The following is an 18,208-nucleotide window of genomic DNA, read 5'->3' as shown; positions in this document are numbered from 1 at the left end:
TAACGTTTTATGGTTATATACAAATATACACTTTAATTGTTGTCATGAATAAACATTTGTTTATGGCCGACAGTGTAATAAAGTCATTTAAACAGTCCCCCTTAAGCAGCTGCATAATTAAATGCATCACTATTTATAATCCAGTAATATATGTGATTCTGAAATGGATCATTCTGCATTGTGACTAGTTTTTACTTTTAAGTATATTTTAGTGCTTATACTTTTGTATGTTTACCTAAGTGAGATTTTGAATGCCGAACTTTTACTTGCTACAAATTATTTTTTTTATAATATCGTATTGCAACTTTTTACTCTTTTTTTTTTAAAGATTTTGAATGCAGGACTTTTACTTGAAATAGAAAATTGAAGATTTTACACTAAACAAACTTGAAATATATCAGATTCCTTTCATTTCTATAACAGAAATAAAGTAAATGTGGAAATAGACCAACTGTGTATATTTCAATCAAAAACTCAAAAAGGCATCACAACCCCCTACAAAGCTTTGGCGACCCCTAGAGGGGGTTGGGACCTCAAGATTGAGAACCACTTCTGAAGACTTTCTCCACCACTGTGCTGTATGGAGTTCGCCATCCTGATTCTTTGGTTATTTGAGTCATGTGAATATGTAAATGTGGTGTGGTCCCTACATGAAAATATATATTTTTAAATGCACAATTTTATCTTTAAATGATAATATCTGCATGATCCCAGAAAATACATCAAATATATTGCCAACTTTGGCATCTATAGGTGCAGTATAATCATTTAGAATTCAGTTTTTTAAAATAAAAATCATGCATGATTTTGAGTTTCTTTAAGTGAATGATGCTGCTGTAAGAAATAATATATCTCAGCTGTCAGGGTATATCAAAGAGAAAGTCAGGATTAAAATGCACAAATTACACAACAAAAAAAATATATATATAGCTGCTTAATGCCCACAACAAAACACACAAATAGCATAAAAAAGCATTCCTGGCTGCACTGACGTCTCCCCTGAACGCAGCATCACTGGGTGGCCTCCTCGTTAGCAGGATTACCAGCACCTGTCCCTCCTGCTGCTGCACATTATTAATGACACACCTGAGGCAGCAGAGTAATCAGAGTGGTTGGCCCACTGTGAAGTTTTGCAATGGGGACACTAAAGATATTTCTTTGCCTTTTTCTGGGAAATTTTATTACTGCCCGATCAGTGATAAAAAAGCAGCATCCCTTTTTTCAGGATGTTCCAAGATTTTTTGACAACACCAGGCCTTTCCCTTTTGAAAGAAATTTTCATTTCACTCCCTATGACACCATCTTCAGCTCGTGGCGGACTCAGAGCCCTGAGTTTCACATGCTGGCTGATTTACCTCCCATGATGATCGTTCCCAAGGTAGAGGTGTCTTGTGATGAATCCAAGCTAACTCTGCTGGTTGATAAGAGAGCCAACAATCTTGTTCTGACTGGAGAGGAAATCCAGTTGGGTAATGGATGCTATAGCAATAGAGAGCTCCCGAATCAGTTTGTCTTCACTTACGGTTTGGATGAGTGTGGAACTACCCCTGTGGTAAGTTGACTAAATTCTTTATTTGTCATTTTATTTCCACAGCTTTGTAAGATTTTTTTTTTCTGCTGCTCTCTTACAGAAGCAGAATGGCTTGTTGATGTTTACCAACTCCCTCCATCTGAATCTCAAAAAACCTCTCCCCAACTGGTGGCAAACTCTTCCTACCGTGCACATATCCTGCATCCCAAAGAAGTAAATCTTGTAACCAAACATTTCTCAGTGGTCACAGATAAACCATACTAAAGGAGAATCTTGTCTTTTCAGGTCTTATCTGAACTACTATGACTCATCAACGTTTCCTGAGAATAGCAAGACCTTTAACATCAAAGCCATGAATCGTGAGTTAGAGCATGAGTCAGAAATGTACTGTTTGGTTGGACTGTTTCTTCTTTTAGTCACAAATGTGTTAATTTCCCTGCAGCATCCTGGACCAGCCCTGCAGAGTCTAATGTCTATAAAAGAGGCCAGGTTGTAAACCTCCAGGTTTCAGCCAAAACCAGGCCAGAGCAGCAGCTTTTCATCCAGTCCTGCTTCGTCTCTGCATCTCCTGAGCATCAGAGTAGACTCAAACATGCAGTCATCATGAATAAAGGGTAAGCAGCCAGTCAGGATTCAATTCTAAAGTTTTCTCTGTGATCTAGTAACATGTGATTCTGTTCTCTGCAGGTGCACAGCCCCGTTGGGTTCTCGTCATGCCGTTGTGCGATTTGTGGAGTCCAACAAAGCAGATGTGGTTAATTTTGTTGTGAACACATCTTATCTTATTTCTGAGGTAAGGGTTTTTGTTTCTTACAAAATTGTTTTTGCTGTTTAACTGTAACTGAACTCTCTTCTCCTCTGAAGATGTACATCCACTGCAGTGTCCTCCTCTCTGACCATGGTGTCAACTCTGGCTCTAAATCCTGCAACTATAACCTGATTGAGTCAAGGTATTTAACCAAACCGTACTTAAAGAACTACTGTAAAACTCTGTCTTTCATTACCTAATGGGACTTTTCTCTAAGGTGGGAGGATCTTGGTGGGAATGTAGAGGTGTGCGAGTGCTGCAGCTCAAGATGTAAAGGCCTGTCTGTCAAATACATTCCTGAAGGTTTGTGCTTAGTTTTTGTCAAAAGATGGCACAATAAATTGACTTATTTGGACTATTTCTGTTTAACTCTACTGAACGTGTCCTTCCAGATGCAAAGGCCATCATCAGTGCTGGCCCCTTTGTCATTGTGGACAATAATGGCGCAGCAAGTCCTGAGCCTTCTGTCTCTGAACCGCAACAAGCCTCCAGCACTCCTGTTGCAGCCGACTCCGTGCAAACTGATGGTGCAGCCACTGAAGGCTCAATTGTTTCTGGTACTTCTGTATCCAGACCTCCTCAGGGTGTGGTGGTGGTGAGTCAGGACCCAGCTAACAAACTGACCCTCTGGCTACCTGGACAGGTGCAAGATCCAAAACACGATGAGAATCTTGGTTCCAAATCTGAAGACACTTTTGAGGCAAGCAATGCTGTATCAAAGGACCTTCCTGAGCTGCAACCTGCAACAGATCAGCAGTCCCTTCAGAAGCTGCCCACGAACATGATTGCAGGTCAAAGTGCAAATGAGCTGGGAAGTGACGCTCCTATGTTCGATCTGAATCTTCTCACACTGGTTGATGGCTGGATAATTCCTCCACTAATGGGAAAAGCCGCCTTTACAGATGAATCCCAAACAAAAAGGCGTTTTATAAGATCTGGAATGTTTGACAAAGAGACCCCACAAGAGTTTGACCTCCCTCTGACAGCTGAGATAACCATGAGTGTCCTTAACCCGACTGATTGTAACCAAATTGGAGACAAGATGGCAGATGCAGCTGTGCTCCCCCAAGAAGAAGAAAATGATGCCCAACCAATAATTCGCTCAAAACTTCAGTTTTCCAAAGGTACTGATGGATCAAAGACTCTGAGTTATGAGGAAGAAGTGGTGAAACATGAAGGGAAAGGAGTGGCGAGAAGAGATGTGAAACAGGAGCCCAAACACGGAGGGCTGCGCTCAGCTTTCCTGGATTTGTTGAGGTAACTTGTCTTGTAACATCAGTATATTCTATGCATGTGACTTTGACTAATTTTGGTACTTTCTCTCATCTTCAGGAGGATGGACAAAGCAGAATAACCGAATCTTAAAAGAATATTCTATAATGTTAATTTTTAACTGAATAAACATTGAGCATTAATCCAGTTGTCTTTTCATATTAACACTATTCTGCACAGATTTTCTTAACACTGTCTCCCAAATTGGATGTAGACCAGTGGTGTTCTGCCACTCATCTTGATTCTGGCATGAATTCTTCAGACTCTGTTCTCCTATTGGAGGCTATTATCCTGATCTTTGATTAGGTTTCTTGGTGCCAGCTGCTCTGGCCACTGCCTGTGAAATCCAGTTATGTTCATAAACCGACTTTACTTTACATCCTATTGCAAGTCCTACAACAGCATCTTAACAAAGGGGGGGAAAACTCATATATGATTTTTTTTTTTTTTTTTTTTTTTTTTTTTTTTTTTTTTTCCTTAAACATATTAAGGGGTTCATACAAACAAGTACTTGTTGTGAGCCTAAATTAACATGCATAAGTGGCTTGTGGTCACTTTCTGAAAGGAAGTCCTCCCAACATGATGGATCATACTGACTTTTAAAAAAAGAAAAAATAATAATCATAAAGTGGGGAGGGGCAGCAGAACCCCATGGCTTCTAGGGGTAAATGCCATTCCCAATGTTTTTTCGTATAAGAGGCAAAGCAGGATGTGAAAAGCAATTTGTTTTATTTGCAAGAATTGCAGAACGTTCACACACTGTTCTAGAGGTTGCAAGCAAAAAAAGGCTTAGATTGATGAAAAGGAAAAATTTCATGAGAAATTAGAGATGTAGTAGGCTATTTACAAGTTGAGGTGCATTACAGTGAAATCTAAACTATTGTAAATTGAAGTCCTTTGTAGCTGCTTTTTGAATAAGCATGTCAGTTGATGGTTTATCAAAAGAATTGATCCTCTGTCTTTCAATGATTACTGATCAAAGTGAAGTCCTAAGTGAGTATGAGTATCTGAGACAGGAAAGCTTTTTTTTTTTTTTTTTTTTTTTTTTGTCATTTCTTTTTTGCATTATTAGAAATTAAATCTCCCTTCCATGTTGTGTGTGAGGCTTTAGTATTCCCACCCAGATGTCGCTGTCGGGAGCTGGGCGCTGTAGTTGGGACAGTACAGTGTGCGCTTTCCCTTTTACGCCGCATGGTCGCTGTGTTTTTCTTTTTTTTTCCTCTCATGTTTGACCCTGGCCACTATTTCCTCCGCACCGCCACTCTCTATAAAGTGCCCACGCTTTTCCTCACGCAGTCTCTTTCGCGACCACAAAACAACCGTGAGTGTCTAACTCACCGCTCTTGAAAAACTTAAAATAAAAACAATATAAAAAATATAAAATCAACAAAATCTTCATAAAAACAAGTACCTGAATACTTAAAAGAAATACAAAGGTTTTAAAAAAACAGCAAAAAATTAATTTACAAAAAATATTGGAAACAAGAGGCCTCGGGTTTTACCCGAAGTTGGCATCTTTAAGGAAGAAATACTTCAGAAGAGATCATTTCTATCTTTGTTTTCAGCTTTGACATTTTCTCAACAAGCGAGACCACAGAGCCGGCTGTCTTTTTTTATTGAGTGAGAATTAAAGCGCTGCTCGGACCCGGAATAACACGGCTCATACCGGCATTTTTCTGGCGTATTTGAGGGGAGCCCTGCATTCATCTATATTGTTGAAGTCCGAGTTATGAACACAGCGACGGGGAGTTATCCAATGGCTTCTCTCTACGTTGGCGACCTGCACCCCGATATCACGGAGGCTATGCTGTATGAGAAATTCAGCCCCGCCGGACCGGTGCTCTCCATTCGGGTATGCCGTGACATGATCACCCGGCGTTCCCTCGGATATGCTTATGTGAACTTCTCCCAACCTGCTGACGGTAAGGAAAGAAACGCACTGTGCAGTTTGAGCACGTAACTTGCATGCATGTGTAGCTTTAAGATGCAGAAAGCATGCATCCTTCAAATATTGACAATGTCACCATATACTTCCAATGTCAATCATAAAACTGTCTGCAAAAACAGGAGCACAGAATGAATAAAAAACACTTGCATTTTTTAATTAATAGTGATATGTTTGCAGTCTAACTATCCTAATAAGACTGTCAGTTCCTCAGACTGGTTGGTGTACTCATTGACCCATATAAGCGTGCCCCAGTTATTGTATATTCCTGGTAATAAATAGGCTACCATAGTTAAAGCCCTAACACACATGCAGACTTTAACATGTGCTTAAGCACGAACAGAAACATATTTTTACGCTCATGTTTTAGGAATATTAACTCCATTTGCAGATCTAACTTATTCTTCCCAAAATGACCCATTTCTGCTCCTATTTAAAGGGCCACTGAGTGGAACTAATTCCCACTGCCCTCTGCTGCTTTGTTCACTGTAAGCAAGAGAAGCACAGCTGAACAATAACCCCTGCACTGCCTGCTTGATGTGTATTATCTAGTAAATGCAATAATATCAAATATTTGATTCTGTTTGGATTTTATTCCATCTTTGTTCTGTAACTTGTTAGGGATGATCTTAATCATATTTGTAATATTTTAACCACTTAAAGGTGAACTACAGCCATTTTCAAAATGTAAATATGTTATTCCTAAAGGGCTTAAAAATATAAGTAAACATGAACAACTCTTTCCCACATCCAAAAACTTTTTAGTTTTTTTAAACTAGTGAGTTTCGAAATGCAAATTTGTAAAAAAAAAAAAAGTGTGGAATTGCTCCATAGACTGAATTGGGAAAGATTTTATAGATGGTACGGAGAGCATCCAAGGGAACGTTTAAAATTGATTGCTACATTGGTAACACTACAACAGAATTAAGAATTTTTGTGCATTAAAAAAGTAAAACAAACATTGGTTTCCCATTCATTGTCCATGAAGCAGCCTGAGGCTTAAAACTTTATGACAACACAAGTTAAAGATTTATTTCTCTGGTTTCTGCTCATGATCACAAATCTAAATTTAATTTCTATGCCATCGAAATAACGTATTAGAATCCTTAATTTCACCGTTTTTCCCCTTTCAGCTGCTTCACTGGTTAATCTATTAGAACCTCGTGGCTAGAGTCAACGGTATCTCAGCGCTGAGAAATAGTAGCAGGTGTTGTGGTTGTCTTTGGAGGCCTGCTGACACTGTTTACATTGTGTGGACTTCTTTGCCTCTTGCATCAACATTTAACACCTGTCACCCTTTATCTGCGCTTGAGTCGGCTACCAAAAGCTGAAGCACCGATAGGTTACAACTGGCCTGCTTCCAGGAAGGTAGTATCACTGCTTGTGAGAAGAGCCACAAGTGAGAAGACACCATTTGTTATTGGGGAAGTGTGGACACAGGGGGGATGGTAGCTGTTGGGTTTTTAAATGGAGCCCTAGCATGTGTCTGTGGGGCAATAGTTAGCAGTTAAATATAAATGGTCAGTTCATCTGATTTCATACGGAGTAAAGCAGTTGTCAAGGTTGTTTGCAGTCTCAGTCGGATTGCTTCATGGCTGTATGTGTTAACACGCACAAGACCTGGTGTTGCTCATCTGAGCATTCTTGTTGAGAGTGTCTCTTCCCCATCAATGGTAGAGAATGCTCTCTTCACACTCCATGCCAGCACATACCTCCCAGGACCCCTCTCTAAATATAGAACATCTCTCTGAGCAGCCCAAAATTTGCCTGGCAGTAATGCTTTCAGGTTCTTAACGTGATAGAAATACTTAACAACAAGAAGAGCAACTGGGTTAACATTTCACCACACCATTTCACCATCATTCTATGGCATCACTTAATATTTGGAGAATAACCTTGAACGACATGGATCACTTTGGCCTTTTTTAAACTATGAGTCCCACTCTGAACCTTCCAGAAGACCACATGTTTGACAGCGGTCACACACCTTCTCTGAGCACACGGGCTGTGAAGTACAATTGCAAGCCAAACTGCTGATGCCAGCAGACGCAAGGCAGCTCCGTTTTGTTTACCAGACACTTTTAGCTGGAAAGCCTGGCCTGTGTGTGTGTGTGTGTGTGTGTGTGTCTGTTACTGTGGAGTGACTGAACAAAAGGATGTTTTGGCATGTGTGCCCACATGGACATGAGAGACTATATTGTAAGAGTTAAAGCAACAGATGCACAGAGAGGAATGGTATAAATTGAATTTAAGTGATTAAACTGGGTTTAAATGAGACATAAAGATTTGAGGAAATTGAACAAATCCCATCCTAACACCACAGTTTACGGCCATTTTTGTTATGCTGCACTGCTGCTGTATCTGGCCTAGGTGGGATGTGGCCCAGCAGCATGTGGTGAGTTGGAGAAGGGGGACATGTGCTCCCAGGTTGCCCACTGCAGCTGCCACCCACACTCGTCCCAGCTGTTCATCAGCCTCATGGTCTACTGCAGTATCTTAACCATGTGCCATGTGGCTTGTTAATCGGCTAGCAGCAGGTATTCTCCATTGTAGCACACACTGCGCAGGAGGACAAAATGACTGATCCTCTTTGTGTTATTTCTCTGTTATGAATTCAATACTGTGTTTGTCAATACTGTGTTTGTGCTTTAAAGGCATGGCTTCACTATAACAACTGGTAAAGGCAGAATAGAAAACCCTTGTGTGAAAGCCCTACAGTGCGTTAATTGACCATAATAGATGGGTTTTTTATAGTATATAGTGACAGAGATGTTTTCAGACTCAATGCTCCATGTAAACAACCAACCATGACCTTTCCCTCCACCTTTTTGCCCCTCCTCCTTCCAGCCGAGAGAGCCCTGGACACCATGAACTTTGATGTGGTGAAAGGAAAGCCAATCAGAATCATGTGGTCGCAAAGAGACCCCTCCCTCAGGAAGTCTGGAGTGGGCAACGTGTTCATCAAGAACCTTGACAAGTCCATTGACAACAAAGCCCTGTACGACACCTTCTCTGCCTTTGGCAACATACTCTCCTGCAAGGTACAGTTGTCATACTGCATCTGAGAAACTTTAGAACAGATCTTTTATGCTGTACATAATCCAACTTTTGGAAAACTGTGCTTAGATTACAAATTGGAATATTATTCTTATGAATTTAAAACTTCATCTTTTAAACTCAAACACTTTATCTCCTCTTAAAACTAGTCACATTGTAGTGATGATCCAACATTTTTGGAAATACATTTGTTCATTCTTTTTTGCTGAAAGTTAGAGGATAACAACAATACTACTCTCATGTCTGATAGTGGAATATGAAGCCTGCCAGCAGCAGCTTAGCTTAGTTTAGCATAAAGACTCTGAAAAATCGGGCCTAGTCTGTCCAAGGTACTCAAATATACTTCAAAGTCAAGACAATGTGGAAGAGCCTTAAACTTTTTATTCTTTATAATGGTCAGCAAGAGGCGATGCAAGTGGTTGCAAAAAGAAGTTCAGTCGTATGAAAGTCTATGAGAAAATTACACTACTTCCCACTTTATCCATTACCTCAGTAAACATTTCCCTAATTAATTTATGGTCTCAAATGCTAAGTCCAAGTCTTCTTAAATACAGTATGATGTTAATTCTGTAAATTACTGTCCCATTTAGAGTAAAATAGTTTGTTTTTGGTTCATAAAAATTATTATTATTATTATAAAATAATTATTGTAACACTGTGGTCACCTAAAAATGTCTTGTTTAGAGTTGAACTTGTGAACAGTCTAAGGAGTCCTCTGGTCAAACCAATGCGTGGCATCATTGTATCTACGCCCACTTCTTTTACACAGTCTATACTCGCTAATTACCAGTATTTGCATCTTGTTGACGTGGCATCTTAAGTGTAAAACCACACTTTGGTTTTTGCACATATTTAACAAATGAAAGTTGGTGTATCAATGGATTGAGCCAGGTTAGCTTCCTCCCACTATTTCCAGCCTTTATGCTAAGCTAGGCTAACTGGCTGCAGCTTCATATCTAAAGAATAGATTTAAGAGTGGTATTGAACCTCTCATCTAACTCTCAGCAACCCAGAATCCTAAACTAGCTTTTGCTTTAAAGTTAAACAAGTTTCTACAAGTGTCATGTTTCCTCTCTGCTGGGTGCACATTGACCCACATGTCTCCCTCTGCTCCAGGTGGTGTGTGATGAAAATGGCTCCAAGGGCTACGCTTTTGTCCACTTTGAGACCCAGGATGCCGCTGATCGTGCCATTGAGAAGATGAACGGCATGCTTCTGAATGACCGCAAGGTGTGAGTGTCTGACCATCTAGGAACTGGGGACAAAGGGGCGCTCATTATTGATAGTGTATTGAAAAGACTTTTTGAAGAATTTAACTTAAAATTACTTTGATAGTAGAACGTTATCGTGACATTGACAGTCCAGATGTAGTACAGTGCAGTACTTGTTGAGCTTATGGTGTTATTAATAGCTTATAGGCATCAAACAGTGTTTTATCATGTGCATAAACCTGACTTGTTTGTTCTACATGTGTTGAGTGAACTGACTTTTCGTGTGTTTTTTCAGTTGGTGACTTTGTGTGTGAATGATCTGACTAATAAGCTCATCTCTCACTACCGCCAGTATGAAGATAACCTCTGAAGTGATAGATAACAAACTAAAAACTTTTACTAACTCTTATCTTTCCTACCAGGCGCATTTTCTGTTGCCTCATTTGTCGACTCGCTGGTCACCCGTCTCGGAGTGTTCGTATGTGTGTGTGTGTGTATGACCACGCTTGTGTGTTTTAGTGATGGATCGAATGCAGGAATGCAATACTGGATGGCGGAAGGGGAGAGGTCGTCATAGCAAGGTATATAAGATCATTTGGTCCTCCTCAGCTTTCCCTTTGTACTGTGAGACTCTGTTCCTCCATCCCTCTCCATCCACCTCCTCATCAAGTTTTGGACCAAGAATTAAGATGGTTGTCACTGTGATGTCTAGCATGCCAACATATCTGCCTGCCTCTGGTGATATTAACAGCAGTTGGATGTTTTTTTTTCAATGTTTACCCCAGGAATGATGATTCAAATGATGAAATGTAGATGTGTTTTGTGGATGCTGTCCCTGTGCTCTTTTTTTTACTTATCGTGCTTGCGTGGTCAGGTCGTCCTCTGCTGGAACGAGTGTTTTTAGACCGGAAAAAAGGAAGTCAAAAGAGATGGATCCTGGTTTGTTTTCTCACCTCAGTCAGGACTGTTTTACAAGAGTGTGTTTCGCTGCTCTCCCTCTATCTTCAGGTTTGTGGGTCGTTTCAAATCTCGCAAGGAACGGGAGGCTGAACTTGGTGCTAAAGCCAAGGAGTTTACCAACGTCTACATCAAGAACTTTGGGGACGATATGGATGATGAACGTCTGAAGACGCTTTTCGACAAATACGGTAAAATGGGACTAGATTCATTGGTGTCACTCCAAGCTTTAATGTGACCTTACATCCACTCATCTGACCTTTAACCTCTGAAGGTAAAACACTCAGCGTGAAGGTGATGACTGACCCCACCGGCAAATCCAGAGGCTTCGGATTTGTTAGTTACGAGAAACACGAGGACGCTAACAAGGTACTTTGGCCTCATAAATTTGTACCAAGTGATGAGTCTTAATTGGTCATTCCCCTTGATAATAATGGTTTTGTCACAAGGCTGTAGAGGACGTCAATGGCACCGAACTCAATGGCAAGACTGTGTTTGTGGGCCGGGCTCAGAAGAAGATGGAGCGGCAGGCGGAGCTGAAGAGGAAATTCGAGCTGCTGAAACAAGAGAGAATCAGTCGTTACCAGGTCTGTAGACACTAAGCGCTTAATTAATATAATCAATCTTAAATTTAAGTCCATTAATGTCAAAGAAGCTGCTGCATAGATATCATGACTGTCTTTCTTTGATTTCAGGGTGTTAATCTTTACATTAAGAACCTGGACGACACCATAGACGATGAGAAGCTGCGTAAAGAGTTCTCTCCTTTCGGGTCTATTACAAGTGCTAAGGTGAGATCAATCTAACAGATATTGCAATGCATTAGAAAAAGAGATGATACATCACTCCAATATAAATATAGCAGCAACAGTGTTAACAATATCATGTGTGTGAAGTTACCCAGACTCAATCTGTCTCTACATTAGGTGATGCTAGAGGAGGGTCGCTCCAAGGGCTTCGGCTTTGTCTGCTTCTCCTCTCCTGAAGAGGCCACCAAGGCCGTGACTGAGATGAACGGACGCATCGTTGGCTCTAAACCCCTCTACGTAGCTCTTGCTCAGCGCAAAGAGGAGCGCAAAGCCCACCTCACCAACCAGTACATGCAGCGTATCGCTGGCATGAGAGCCATGCCGGCTAACGCCATCATCAATCAGTTCCAGCCAACCAGTGGCTACTTCATGCCAGCTGTGCCACAGGTGTGAGAAACAAAGTCTGAAAAGATAGTGTGTGTTTAAGAGGATAAAATATATTTATTGTAAAGTGTGCGGTACATTTCACTTGCTTTTACCCACCAGGCCCAGAACAGGACTACATACTATGCACCCAATCAGCTGGCCCAAATGCGACCCAACCCCAGGTGGCAGCAGCAAGGTGGCAGAGGTCAAGGTGAGCATGTGGCATAATATGAATGCAATAGTGCATCTGTCTCTTGTATTTTATCTTTTAATCTGTTAGTTCCTTGGCAATAAGTCTCACACTTAAGCGGCGCTGTTGTCATAACAAAACACGCAGTAATACAAGGAGACAAACTAATGCAAACTCACCCAAAAAGATCACATTTAATGTTTTCAGTATGATCATTGTGCTAAGTACAGTAGTTATTTGTACATTTTAATGCAATTAAGTTTGATGTTGCATCTCATTGTTTTCTCTCTGCTTCTGTCACTTCCAGGTGGTTTCCAAGGGATTCCCAGCTCGCTGCGTCAGCCAGGACCCCGTGCCAACCTGAGGCACATGAGTCCTGGTAGCGGCACACAGGGCCCACGAGGTGCGTCATCAACTCATTGAGTCTGTGTTTAGAATTTTATTGACCCTAAGACCCTGTTTACACTACACTAAAATGCGTCTTGGACGATCGGATCACAAGTGGACGGATAAGACATATCACCATTTACACCTGTTTGTATCATGCGTGTCCAGCTGACCACAGGTGTTCAGATTTTGTTACTACCTATAAGCCTCTTCAGCTAGAAGATGAAACTGCCCTGCGCACATTTATCACGTTGGATAACAACTACAACAACAACTTGAGTCGCTAGTTGCTTTCTTGCTAGCGATTACCTCATAAACAGCCTGCTAATGGTCAGTGGTGGAAAGTACATTTGCTCAAGTTCTGCACTAAAGTACGGTTTTGAGGTACTTGTACTTTACTTAAGTATTTCCATTTTATGTAACTTTATACTTCATACTCCACTACATTTTACTCCATTACATTTCGCTGACAGCTTTAGTTACTTTTCAGGTCGAGATTTAACATAAAAAACATGATAGTGAAGTGATAAAAATTTACATTTGTTTAATTTAAACCTCATAACAGTATGTTAAGAATATACTGCTTTTATGCTTACATAATGCACCAATAATAATCAACCAATAATATATATGGAATATGTAAAACTATCTGAGTGGGTCCCTTCTGCATAACGAGTACTTTTACTTTTGATACTTTCAGTACATTTTGATGCTGATACTTTTGTACTTTTACTTCAGTAAGTTGTGAATGCAGTGGAGTCATTTTACAGTGTGGTATTACTACTTCTACTAAAGTAAGGGATCGGAATACTTCTTCCACCACTGCTAACGATATGAGTTGTCAAGTTTTCTTTGGAAAAACTTGAGATTCGACATCTGTTCCACTTGCACCCCAACCACGTACATCAGAGCTCCTCTCCATGTTTACGACCGTTGGAACTCTTTCATTAAAACGACCACCACATGACCAGCTTTGATGACATGTTTTCCTGTTATGTCCTTGTTCGGACACATCAGGACACATCAGGCATTTACACTACAAAATATATGTGGTCAAATGCGTGATCTGTGGCACAAGACACATTAAAAACCCAGTGTAAATGGGGTCAAATTAAAAAGTAGAGCTTGTCTAGATGCTGAATTCTCCTCCATGTCTCCTCCGCTGTGCTAGCCTCTGGCCAGGCCATGGCTCCTCGTCCCTCAATGGGAGTCCCCGGGCCCCGCGCCATGCCTCCTTACAAATATGCCACTGGTGTGCGTAACCCCAACCCCCAGGTGGTGCAGCCTATTCCCTTACAGCAGGTATGAACAAAAAGACCAATCACATCATCTTGTGTCTTTGTCATATCAACCTTACAAAAAAATAAATAACATTCTTTCCTATGTTCTTCATCTGTTCAGGCTCAGCCGGCTGTGCACGTTCAGGGCCAGGAGCCTCTCACAGCCTCAATGCTGGCTGCTGCGCCCCCTCAGGAGCAGAAACAGATGCTAGGTAAAATCCTACATCATAATGAAGGGACTGTCATGCTTTTTAGCATCTATTAGGTTGATTTATTCTCATTTTTTTCAAACAGGTGAGCGTCTTTTCCCACTGATCCAGTCCATGCACGCCAACCTGGCAGGAAAGATCACTGGCATGCTGCTGGAGATCGACAACTCTGAGCTGCTGCATATGCTGGAGTCTCATGAGTCTCTGCGCTCAAAAGTACGTCTATCATGTCAAAGTGAAATGTACATTATCTGCAGTAGATATGGGCCTATCACAGACATCAGCATCTGCATTTGTTTTCTCATATGTGTCATTATGAAAACATTTTTTATGGAACATATAATGCAGAAAACAATGCTATGGTTGGTTTAGAAATGGTGTCATATAGCTGTTTAAATTTTTTTATTTATGCTTTATTGCAACATTTTGAAGTGATACAGAACAAACAGTGTTTTTTTCTTTATTGAAAATGTCAGTAATAGATTTATACTGAAAATACGTCACAGATATTATTTAGACAACTATTTTATTTATTTTTTATAAAAAAATGTTAAAGTTTATTTTTTAACAATTTGTTTTGATTCATTCTTCATTTAAATGGTCAGTAATAGATTGATACTGAATGTATGTAACAGATGTTAATTTAGCTATTTATTTTATTTTTTATTTAAATTGCCAGCGGCTGGTTGATACTGAACAAATAGTCGGTCTACTGATTTTAATTTAGCTGTTTATTTGAATTTAATTAATTTTATAATTAATTAATTAATTAAAATTAATTTTATTTTATATATATGGTGTTCATTTCCCACTCTAATTGTCATCAGTGTCAAAAATCCCATATTGGTCTGGTTATACCATCATCGTGTGTAATTTCTAATGTTTTATATCATGTTTGTTCAGGTGGAAGAAGCTGTTGCGGTGCTACAAGCCCACCAGGCAAAGAAAGATGCCACTCAGAAAGTGGGCAGCATGGCTCCTACTGCTGCTGCCGCCACATCCTGAAGACTGCATGCTGTATTTAATTGGTATGATAATAAATGAACACTGATGCACAATAGAATTATTGAAAATAAGTTTTGTGGTTGTAATGAGTCATTGCGTTGTTTCAGGGCACAAAAAAAACGAGCAGAGATGGGGAGTGACACACAACACCGACTCCAAACACCTGGCTCCTCTGAAGAATTATGCAAAAATAAAGAAAAAAAAGAAAAATATAATTTTAAAAATATACTTGAACATTTTGAAGAAATATTACAGCTCATCGTTTTCTAGTTCTGTAAGACTTTTAAACTGCATACCAAAAGCAAAAAATACAAATGAATCAGGAATGAAGACCCTGCATTTTGTGGCAAAGGAGAGAAACCTTTTTTTCTAAAAAGGAAAATGAGCCTTGTTCCTTTTCTTTGCTTGAAAGTTTTAATGTTTGATTTGAAATGATGGACTCCTCCATTCTATCATGTTATCATGGGTGTGTGGTATTCTCAATAAAGGGATGATTTATCAAGGTTACCACTGTTGCATCTTTTACTTAATTTTTTTGGTTTCAGGTGTGTGTCTGTCAGTGGGATGCACAGAAGGCCAACGCAGGGCAGATTAGTAAGAGCACAGGAAGAATACCACAAATAATAATAATATTTTAATTATAAGCATCATATATTTTCCCTGGGTTATTTGTATGATTTGGGGCTGTTTCCTCTTTGAATAGATGACTGACACCAGTAAAAATAAACATTACATTTCCTTGAAGGGGCATTTTCTTTACTTAAGACATGTTTATAATGTTTGATATAAGTTTGATAAGCATTCTTTCATAAACCATTAAATGCATCCAATTTTATTAAAAAAATAAGAAGGACAACTTAACGTTACAATAAAAGTACAATTATATAGATTGTAAGTGCAAACTTCATGCAGAATATATGCCACACTTTTAGGATTCTTTTATACATATCATTCTTTCCTCTTGTTCTTCTTCTCTAAGTCTCTTTTATATAAGTATAAATCCACTATATGTTTTGTTTGGTATAAAAGATTTTATATGTATATATAGTTTTAGTGGCATATAAACATTGATGATGAATTAACCAATAATAAAGTCATTAGTTACATTGCAGAAAGTCTTGATAAAGGCTGCCTCTTTAAAAGTGGTAGCCAAAATATTATTTGGCTGCATATAAGATGCCACTTTTAATTAGTGAAAGAGTGTAAAATAAAATAGGATAGCCTAGAATAGTCAGAAACATTTTCTTATTCCACAACAGCCATTTTAAGTCTTCATAGCAGATATGTACAGAAAGTACAGGTGTTAATAGTTAAATTAACAATGGCTAATATTCTAGTCAGGTGTTGTAGTAACAGTGAGCCAGGATGCCTAACAAGTCTTTTTTTCACAAATTACATGTCAGAGTAGGAAATGAACAGGTGTACATAATAATAATAATAATAATAATAACAAGCAGTACTGAACGGGCCCTCGCAGTACACGCATGTCGGGGCATGCTGCCGTCGGGGTGTGTGCGTTACAGGGGCCAGTCTATACCACCCCTATGAATTTCATTGCCTTTAGTGTTATAGTGTGGCCACGGTACCAAATATGAAATTAGACTGCCACCACAGTGCCACCTAGGGGCTGATCAATAAAACCTTAAAGCGTTATCCTCAGGAGTGCATTGACAATTGTAGAACCTGATAATGTAATAAATTCCCGTTAATGTAATAAAGTGCATTTCCCAATAATGTAATACACTTTTAACCAATATATGAACGGGTCAAAAGTTAATAAACATTCAACTTTGACCTGTTGGTGGCTCTAGAGCTCTTGAGCTAGTGTTGCCTACACAGTATCACCACTTGAACTCAAGTAATGGGTGGTCTGCTGCACTTTATTACATTATCGGGAAGTTATTACATTATCAGGACTTGCGAAATGAAGGCTAACCTGATAATGTAATAACCTCCCATTAATGTAATACTTTATTACATTATTGGTTAAAAGTGTATTACATTATTGGGAAATGCACTTTATTACATTATTGGGAAGTTATTACATTATCAGGTTTTATTACATTTTCACTGGACTCAAGTGCAGATTTTTATTACATTAATGGGGTTATTACATTAACAGGAATTTATTACATTATCAGGTTCTACAACAATACCAAGTAACAATACTTGTACCAAGTTTTGTATAATAATGCACAAATTATCCCTTTAATCCTCATACAGTTTCTGAAGGAGGACTCTTAACTGATATGTATAAGTTAGAAGAGGCAGGTAGCAATGGTGGAAAGTAACTATGTACATTTACTCAAGTACTGGACTTAAAGTAAAATTTTGAGGTACTTTTATGTACATTTTATGTAACTTTATACTTCTACTCCACTACATTTTGAGACATATATTGTACTTTTTATTCCTCTACATTTAGCTGACAACTATACTTACTGTTCAGGACAAGATTTAAAATGAAAAACATGATACATTTAAAATGATTACCCATTTTTATAAATTAAACCACTTAAAAGTTTATTAGGTAGTTAAAATGAACGGAGTGGAGTCATTTCACAGTGTGGTATTAGTACTGAAGTAAAGGATCTGAACACTTCTTCCACCACTGTCTTTTTTACTTCTTTACTTTTTTTTTACATTTATTTTTTTTCTTAATTTTCTTGAACTTTTTTGTATTTTTGTTTTTAATTAAATTTTTACATTTTTAAATTTCTAAATTTCTAAATTTCTAAATTTCTAAATTTTAAAATTAAAAAAAAAAATTCTGCGCCTCTGCGCCTCTGCGCATGCGCGGTTTTTTCGCTTCTGCGCATGCGCGGCCTAATTTCATATTTGGTACCGTGGCCACACTATAACACTTAAGGCAATGAAATTCATAGGGGTGGTATAGACTGGCCCCTTTAACGCACACACCCCGACGGCAGCATGCCCCGACACGTGTGTACTGCGAGGGCCCATTCAGTACTGCTTGCAGTCCTAGTTAAAGTTATTATACAGTAGGGTGCTAAATGAACTGACCTCAGTGGTGGAAAAAGTCCCTTACTTAAGTAAAAGTATTTGTTATTGTTTTATATATTCTATTCTATATTATATTCTAAATATATATCTTCTAAAATATTCTGAATGAATTTGTATTGATGCATGTATTCAAGCAGTATTCTAATTTTGTAAAGAC

General features: G+C 39.0%; 2 protein-coding genes across 2 annotated transcripts; both read left to right on the top strand.

Moving 5' to 3' along the window:
- Positions 1-1,164: 1,164 nt before the first annotated feature.
- zpcx (zona pellucida protein C) lies at positions 1,165-3,754 on the top strand. Its single transcript, XM_059353423.1, has 9 exons — positions 1,165-1,552; positions 1,632-1,744; positions 1,817-1,890; positions 1,974-2,145; positions 2,219-2,324; positions 2,396-2,481; positions 2,557-2,642; positions 2,732-3,596; positions 3,672-3,754. Exons 1-9 carry the CDS (start codon positions 1,340-1,342, stop codon positions 3,691-3,693), a joined length of 1,737 nt encoding a protein of 578 aa, XP_059209406.1. The 5' UTR covers positions 1,165-1,339; the 3' UTR covers positions 3,694-3,754.
- A 1,138-nt stretch (positions 3,755-4,892) lies between these two features.
- On the top strand, positions 4,893-15,716 carry pabpc4 (poly(A) binding protein, cytoplasmic 4 (inducible form)). The gene is made up of 15 exons (XM_059353987.1): positions 4,893-5,533; positions 8,404-8,597; positions 9,730-9,845; positions 10,833-10,972; positions 11,056-11,150; positions 11,231-11,368; positions 11,477-11,572; positions 11,708-11,977; positions 12,077-12,167; positions 12,454-12,549; positions 13,705-13,835; positions 13,935-14,025; positions 14,108-14,238; positions 14,926-15,050; positions 15,135-15,716. Exons 1-14 carry the CDS (start codon positions 5,341-5,343, stop codon positions 15,025-15,027), a joined length of 1,884 nt encoding a protein of 627 aa, XP_059209970.1. The 5' UTR covers positions 4,893-5,340; the 3' UTR covers positions 15,028-15,050; positions 15,135-15,716.
- The last annotated feature ends 2,492 nt before the right edge of the window (positions 15,717-18,208 follow it).

This window comes from Centropristis striata, chromosome 16 (assembly GCF_030273125.1).
Source record: "Centropristis striata isolate RG_2023a ecotype Rhode Island chromosome 16, C.striata_1.0, whole genome shotgun sequence".
Classification (NCBI taxonomy): Eukaryota; Metazoa; Chordata; class Actinopteri; order Perciformes; family Serranidae; genus Centropristis; species Centropristis striata.
The sequence above is the reverse complement of the archived record's forward strand: the minus strand, read 5'-3'. Positions and strand labels throughout refer to the sequence as shown.